Genomic DNA, 7,770 nt, shown 5'->3' with positions numbered 1-7,770 from the left:
TACAGGACTGAGACCATCTGAAAAAATACACATTAAAAAAAAAAAAAAAAAAAAAAAAAAAAAAAAAAAAAAAAAAAAAAAAAAAAAAACATACTTCTTTGTTAGTACGAATAAGTATCAACGGGGGGAGGCAAAATATGTATATTATGCATATACTTTTTTTCTTTTTTCTTTTGCATTCCCCCCTCTTTCTCTCTTTCGCTCCGCGTCACCTCTCACTTCTTCAGTAGCCATTTCCTTTCTTTTTTTTTTTTCCTCTCTCCTTATTTCTTTGCTTCTTCTCGACTTACAAAATGAAAAAACAATAAAAACAACAACAAAGAAAAACCCTCTCTCTTCTGTCATCGAGGAAAGTTATATCTTTCATCCAATCTCATCTCATCTCATCCATTCATCCCCATACAGAAACACACACATTTTACCTTCACGCCGTGCGGGTTCGTTTAGACTTTGTGGCTCGCTCCTGTTGCCGCCGAGTGGCTGCCTCGAGCTCTGCGATCTCCTGCTGGACTTCCAACAACTCCTCCTCCGTCTCGGCGGCGGCCATTTTCGCCTCCAGCGCCTCCAGCCGCGCTTGGGTCGCATCCACATCATCACAGATACTATCACTATGCGCAGTCGTGTGAACTGTGGCACTCTGAGAAGAGGCGGCAGTGACTGCGGTTGCTGACATCGCATCATGTGTACCACTAGTGATATGGCTACTGTCACCTTTAATAGTGTTGTTGGATGCGGCAGCCATACGAGCCTCACGTCCACGTTTTCGTATTTTCTTCTCACCCACCAATCCACTTTCAGCACTCTCTGTGGTAGCACCATTAGCACCGTGAGTAATGCCATTCGTGGTTTCTGAGTGTCTTTGTTGTCCAGGATTACGCCATTCCCTCACAAGTTTACGAAATTCACTCCGCATAGATTCTACATTACCTCTATCCACTTGTGTCACACGCTGATAGTTAATCAATTTTAATTTCGGACACAGATAGACAAGAAACGCTCGAAGTCGTGCCCCATCTTCTTGTACAGTGACAGGATTGTGCTCAATTGAAAGAATCTCCAACTCACGCCAGTGTGAGAGGAACAATAGATCACGAAGCTCACGGAATTCATTGTGGTCAGCTAAAAAGGCACGCAAATTCGGTAATACCGCTGCACAGGTTGTCTCACTCACATGTGACAAACGGTTTCGGTGCACAATAAGAGATTGCAGACGCAACATCATTTTCTTCATTGCCTCTACTGTCCCACTTCCTCCAGTTGATATAACACTACTGCTACCACTAGGGAAGTATTCTAGGCGAACAAGAGGATTCTGCGAGAGATTCAGCACATCGAAGCTGTCATTAAGCAGTAGAAGTGTTTGTTCGTCTAGAACAGTCAAACCAAGACCACGGAGGTCAATCTCGCGCTGCTGCAGTGTGTTGGTGAACTGCGGAGCTCGACGAATCATGTCAAGTGTAAGCCGCATAACTGCTACTGTCAATATTCCTTCTTTAAAATAGGGAGAAAAAAAAAAAAAGGATAAGCGAAAAAAGAAAAAAACTGGTGAGGACACCATGAATGAAAAAAATAGAGAAATAGGCACCAACGCAGAAAAATATAATGAATGAATGAATACAATAATCCACTAGAAAATATACAGAGAAGTATCTTCCGAACAATTTCTTTCTTTCTCTTTTCTCCTTTTTCTATGGATACTACCATCAAGACTGAGAAAAGAGAGAAAGAAAGAAAAAAAAAAAAAAAAAAACACCACACGGTATCCAATAGAAAATCATGAACTTTGTTGGCCTTCATCTGGTCGACGAGTGATACGGCGATACCCTTTGAGTCCACCATGTTCATCATACATGGGCTCCAATGTATATTCAATCATTGGGGTTGTATTAGGTGTGAGACCTTGTGTAAATTTCTCTATTGGCACTAATACTGGGATGTAGTATGCTATACCAAATGTAATTAAAAGGAGAGGACCAAGAAATACAAACTCTCGGATACCCAGCGGAATGCGAGTACTATAAAAATGTGACCAACGTAGAAGAAAAGGATTCTTTTTTGGTTTCGGTACTGCGTTAGCTATACCAGGCTTCTTTAAAGATTCACTAGCAGCAGAAGAAACGTTGTTTCTATTTCCACTACTGGTTGTTGCTGATTTAGATGATTGCTCACTAGTCATTCTATTCTTATTTCGTTTTATGTTTGTATTATTTGGTTGTTATTGTTTTTTTTGTTCCTGTTATTGTTGCTGTTGCTTTAAAACATGCAGACAAAAATTCTAGTACACACTCAACTATAGAGAGTATATACAGGTTCAGAAATGTTTATCTGTCCCTCTCCTTTGTGATCAACCACAATTTAATAGAAACGATACAAGTTTGTTTGAAGTAAGAAAGAAAAAAAAAAAAAACAAAAAAAAAGAAGATAATGTACAGCAGAAAGTATGTTTGCAGAAATTATATATATATATATATATATATAAGGCAAAGTCATTCATGATACTTCTACTTATTTTATTTTATTTATTTATTTTATTTTTATTCAAGCATACCAACTTCCACAAGGAGATCTATACACACACAGTCATGAGGGGTGGGTGCTGAACAAGATTCTTATCCGTCAACGTGTTAATCTCTTTATAACATTTTCCTTTTCGTTTACCTTTTCATCCTCATCCTTCTTCTTTTTTTTTCTTTTAATGTAGATTTACTTAATGCGGTTCTTCTCTAGGGAAAGAGGATCTATATACATACATATACATATATATATATATATATATATATATATATATATATAACCCTTAATTTATTGTCTCAAATCTCTAAAGTAACGCTTGCCTGAATATTAGACGGGGCCAACACAAGTGGTTCAGTGGCCTCTGCGGCAAGACGAACTAGTTGTACTACCAACTGCATAGATGATGATGATTTCTTTACTTCAGTTGTCTCACCTTCCGCATTCTTTTCTTCTGATGATTGTGTAATGCTGTCGGTGAGGGACTGAAGTGTGAAGACTATGTAACGTCTCCACTTATCACTCTCTTCTTCTGCATCTCCTGTAGCTGGAAGCGTTAAACCACTTTTACTTAGAGGGAGAACAAATAATGGTGTTTCTCCTTCCTTATCATTTGAACTTGAACTGTGTTTCTGCTCCTTATCCTCTGTGAAAAAGTAAAGTACAGATGATTGATCATGTTTACCACTAAACGGTACCACTACACGCGCCGGGAGGAGTGTGTGGGCAGAAAAGAGTACAGAGAGTGCAGATGCGGGGAGTTCAAGAGGTCCTCCTTTCTCTTGTTGACGCTCTACAGCAGAACGGAGTGCCGTAACGGTTGATTGAGTATACAAAAGAATTGGACGTTGCAGTACCAAAATTTCATCACTTCCATCACCATTTCTATCTCCACTTCTCTTATTGTTGTTGTTATTACATTCACTACGAGTAAGAGCTTCCCATACAGAACGTGCGCCTTCAATACGTTCTCGCACCTTAAGACCAAGTGCAGACTTTGATTTCTTACCGGAACCACTCGCTACTCGTGCTTGACGTCCACACTCTCGCTCCTGAAGAGCCGCCAGCGCCAAATGATAACTGTGAAGACATCCACCAACGCAGGCAATCTCCTCTGCTCCAATATTAGCACTATTCGCTACGGTATGGGATGCAGCAACAGAGCCAGCATTACTCTCTCCTGTAAGTGTTATACTCGAACTAGAATCCATAATAACAAGATTCTGTGCAAAGCAACGACGTTCTTTTCCTGTTCCTGTAGCGTACTGTGTGAAAGTGTATCGCAAAGATTGCGTAACACACGGCATCTGCAACATACCTCCACAAAGAATAACCGCATCAATCACAATATCTGTTTCCTTCTCCATAAGTGCAACATACTCTCGAAGGACCTCCTCAAACGCTCCAAGGAGTTTCCATTCTCCACGCATGGCCGCATCCACTCGTACACGAGAGAATGTCATGTTATCGCGAAGATCTACTCCCTCCGCAAGGGCTTCAATCTCCACTGGAACTTGTGCAGCTTTACTTAATGCAACTTTTTTTTCCTCGGCTGTAAGTAATAGTCGCCGCTGTGCCCTTGCGGGAAAGTCGCTAAGGGATTGATAACCCAGAACGCGTCGTTGCTGTTGTGCAAATGTTGTGGCGAGACGATCGCGAAGTGCCAAATCCACCGCATCACCACCACCACAAGATGTTGCTGCAAGAGAAAGATCTTTTCCATTTACACCTTCAGGAATAAAAGATGAAGTTGAATAATCAGCACGAAGAAAAAGTGGTCGTGTCTCATCTACGAGACAACCACCTTCCATACGAAGATGTGTTAATGATACCCCAAGTGCACCCCAATCCACAACCAAAACATTTGCAGAAGGCCATGAAGTGAGTTCAACACCATCTTTTCTACCTGCTGCCGTTGATTCTGCTAATGTTGTGTTCGTAACGGTCTCAGGTACAGCAGAGGCGGGAAGAAGAAAATAACGATTCGCCATCGGGTGAGTTTCATACGGACGACACGTCACGGCATCCATTGCCAATACAGCCGCTTCATCAGCAAATAGAATAGATACATGCGCTGCTACTACACCCAAATGGGATCGGAGAATAGCTTCCCTTACCCAATTCACCGCATCACGTTTATGTTGTTTTAACTGTAGTGAATTACTGGATTGTTTATCGCCATTTTGATCTCCTATCGTATTTTCACAAGCTGTTACTGCCGCTGGAAACAAATAACGAGGTACCACAACTGTGAGAACTATCTTTGATAGCTGTTGTTGTTCTTCATCTTGCTGCTGTGACTCATCTTGAGCAGATGCTGTGAGACCACAAGCGCTATCAATCGTATGTTTCTTTATGTGGTTAAAGAAAGAAACGAGTACTTCTTCTGCAGGAAGGAATACATGTTTTTCATCATCATCATCATCCTCATTAATTTGGTGAGGAGAAACAAATCCCAAATCTTCTGTAGAATCATTCTCCTGTTGTTGAAGTTGACAATATCCCTTATAGTGTTTTTTCGCGGCATCTTGAATACCATCTCGCACCACAGAGGCAAGTTTTTCCTCTGCACTTTTGTTGTCCTCATTACTATTATCTTTATCACCGTAGCTGTTACGGTGTGCTGCAATAGCAGCAAACGCAAAAAGATACGGAACAACAACTTCAGGCGTTCGAGCGTAAAGGGCCCGTGCGTCTTCGCCGAAAAGCAACTCATCGTGCTCAGCAAAGGCAGCCATAACTGGAGTGGTGCGATGACCGGCGGAGTTGGCTGTTACTCTAATAGGAGCGGCGGTTTCTGGTGTTGTTACTGCAGCACTAGTAGCAGTGGCCACAGCCACAACAGCACTTGTGGATCCAAGTGAAATACTCACGGCGTGCATTATTAATTATTTCGTTTCTTATGTTTTTCTTTTTTCTTTTTTCTTTTTTTTTTCTTTTTAGTGTAATAGTATGTGCACCCTGAAGTGTTAATCCCCTTAAATCCTTATTTGGGAATAAAAAAAAGAAACAAAAAAAAAAAAAAACAAGAAAGGATGTAAAGAAGGAAAAGAAAAGAGTCTATTTTTTTTTTTCTTTTAGTTTTGTTTTGGTTTCCGTTGGTGACAAATATTCCTCGAAAAACAAAGTCATCCACCATGTGAAAATTGTTAATTATTGAATAAATAAATAAATAAACAGAATCAAACTGTAATATAATAAAAAAAAAAATTTCTCTTCTCACTTCTCTCTCATTCACAGACACATACACACACACAGATATAAATACACAAACTCGATGAGAGAATATGAGAAATGGGATTCACAGAATACAAATTTTTCTTTCTTGTTTTCTTTTTTTTTCTTTCTGTTTTACTACAGACCCTTAATTCCTCCTGAGAGTTTTTTTTCACGTTCACTCTCAATAGCATCAATACTCTCCAACTCTTGTGTAATGTTGTCTAAAAAGGCTGCGATATCGTCAATCTCCACTGCAGCTCTAGCCACAGTAGCGTCCACCACATGAGGTACACTATCCACACTGTGCTGCTGATCTCGGGGTGATCTATTGGGAAAAGGATGAAGATTTGTAGGGGAAAGGTGTGGTGTGGTGTGTGAAGTACCTCGTGGCCTATCAATCTCATCTGGTATAGATTTCGTATTAACAAGGCCGAGTTCTGCAAAGAATATATCATCATCATCATCATTATTATCGCCGTCTATATTGTCACTATTGTTATTGTATTTTTTTTCCTTACTGTCATTAGTACCATTCATTATCTCACTTTTACCATCAGCTGTGCTTCCATTTCGTTCCTGTACATTTTTATTTTTGAGGCCACCAACACTATGACGATATGCCTCAAGTGCGCGATGGGTTTGTTCATGTTGTGCCAATTGTTGTCGAAGTAAACGCCGTGGTGTGGTCAACCCCGTCAGAGAGGATGATTGAATATTTGGTGAGGAAACAAATGGGAATTGTTGTTGTTGTTGTTGTTGTTGGTTTTGCTGGTGTTCTAAGGATGCAATGAGTTCACGTAACTGATCCTCTTGTTTCTGAAGACGACGTTCAAGTGTTCTTACAACACGTCCATGTTGCTCTGTGAGTGACTGTGTTTGTTCCTCAACAAATAGTCGCTGTCTTTTTTCTTCTTGTAGTGTCCGTCGCAAGAACTCAATCTCGCTATCACCAGTATTATTTATAGAATTGCTAATACTATTACTACTCCCACGATAAATTTCTTCCTGTTTCTCATCAGAAAGGTAAGGAACTTGATAACCTGTTGCTTTATTATTTAATAAATGATGTGAGGAAACTGTTCGTCCCTCTCCCTGCGAAAGTCGTCTAATCTCTTTTTTAAGATCTGCAATCTCTGAAGCTTGTTCTTTTTCTTTCCGCTCCATGGCAGTAATCTTCTCCACAAAATGACATTCCACACGTCTTACAATACGTTCAATTTCTTGTGCCTTCAAAGTGGCATGTTGTTGTTGTTGTTGTTGTTGACTGGTTGCGAGTCCATCAATATTATGAGGTACAACTTCTTTCGTCAGCATTGAGGCATCTTGTAAATACGATGCAAGTGTCTGACTAATTTCTACTAACTCTGAAAGAAGATGACGCACGGGGTTGCCATTACCGTTACTATTATTATTATTATTATTACTGCTATGGTTCTTGTTATGATTCCTGCTGACATTAGATGGCGAGGGGACGGTGTACAGAAATGCCCCGCGGGATCGTCCCTCTTCACATGATATTCCCTCCTCCTCCAGTTCTCCGTCCATAAAACTCACTCGACGTTCGGTGGGAAATAAAACACCAGCATTTCGCCCAGCACGGCGTTCTCCCGTTATATTTCCCGTTGGTCGTCCACCACTCAATGAGCCACGGCTCCTCGCCGACTGACTTCGCTGACTATATAATGGGGAAGGCGTTACCATTGTTGTTTTTCCCGTTGTTGTTGTTGTTGTTGTTTGCGCACCCATCGGCTGTGATCGCCCGCGTTCAGCAGAAAATGGACGTCGTTGTGGTTGCCGCGACTGTGAGGGGGCAACACCCGCTGAGGTTGAATAGTGTCTTCTTTCCAGCATCACGTGGAGTCCTGCGGAAGTCGTATTCCGTGCCTAGTGAAGAGAGAATAAAAACAGAAGAAAAAAAAAAAAAAGAAATGAGTGAGTTACAAGTAAAGAATGAAAAATAAAGAATATTCACTTATGCATATACACACGCAGACGTAAAGAAAAACAACAACGAAAAAAAGAAAAAAAAAAAAAAAAAAA

General features: G+C 40.6%; 4 protein-coding genes across 4 annotated transcripts; all 4 read right to left on the bottom strand.

The window, feature by feature from the left end:
- Positions 1-424: 424 nt before the first annotated feature.
- On the bottom strand, positions 425-1,468 carry TM35_000033190 (putative U2 small nuclear ribonucleoprotein 40K; the record flags this gene model as incomplete). Its single annotated transcript, XM_029022086.1, has 1 exon — positions 425-1,468. The coding sequence occupies one exon, from the start codon at positions 1,466-1,468 to the stop codon at positions 425-427; it is 1,044 nt and encodes a 347-aa protein (XP_028886632.1).
- A 306-nt stretch (positions 1,469-1,774) lies between these two features.
- TM35_000033180 (uncharacterized protein) lies at positions 1,775-2,176 on the bottom strand (the record flags this gene model as incomplete). The annotated part of the gene is made up of 1 exon (XM_029022085.1): positions 1,775-2,176. The coding sequence occupies one exon, from the start codon at positions 2,174-2,176 to the stop codon at positions 1,775-1,777; it is 402 nt and encodes a 133-aa protein (XP_028886631.1).
- Positions 2,177-2,810: 634 nt separating this feature from the next.
- Positions 2,811-5,393, bottom strand: TM35_000033170 (uncharacterized protein; the record flags this gene model as incomplete). Its single annotated transcript, XM_029022084.1, has 1 exon — positions 2,811-5,393. The coding sequence occupies one exon, from the start codon at positions 5,391-5,393 to the stop codon at positions 2,811-2,813; it is 2,583 nt and encodes an 860-aa protein (XP_028886630.1).
- Positions 5,394-5,865: 472 nt separating this feature from the next.
- Positions 5,866-7,581, bottom strand: TM35_000033160 (uncharacterized protein; the record flags this gene model as incomplete). Its single annotated transcript, XM_029022083.1, has 1 exon — positions 5,866-7,581. One exon carries the CDS (start codon positions 7,579-7,581, stop codon positions 5,866-5,868), a length of 1,716 nt encoding a protein of 571 aa, XP_028886629.1.
- Between the last annotated feature and the right edge of the window lie 189 nt (positions 7,582-7,770).

Source organism: Trypanosoma theileri (assembly GCF_002087225.1).
Source record: "Trypanosoma theileri isolate Edinburgh chromosome Unknown TM35_Tth_3_V1, whole genome shotgun sequence".
Classification (NCBI taxonomy): Eukaryota; Euglenozoa; class Kinetoplastea; order Trypanosomatida; family Trypanosomatidae; genus Trypanosoma; species Trypanosoma theileri.
This window is presented reverse-complemented; position numbering and strand designations above follow the sequence as displayed.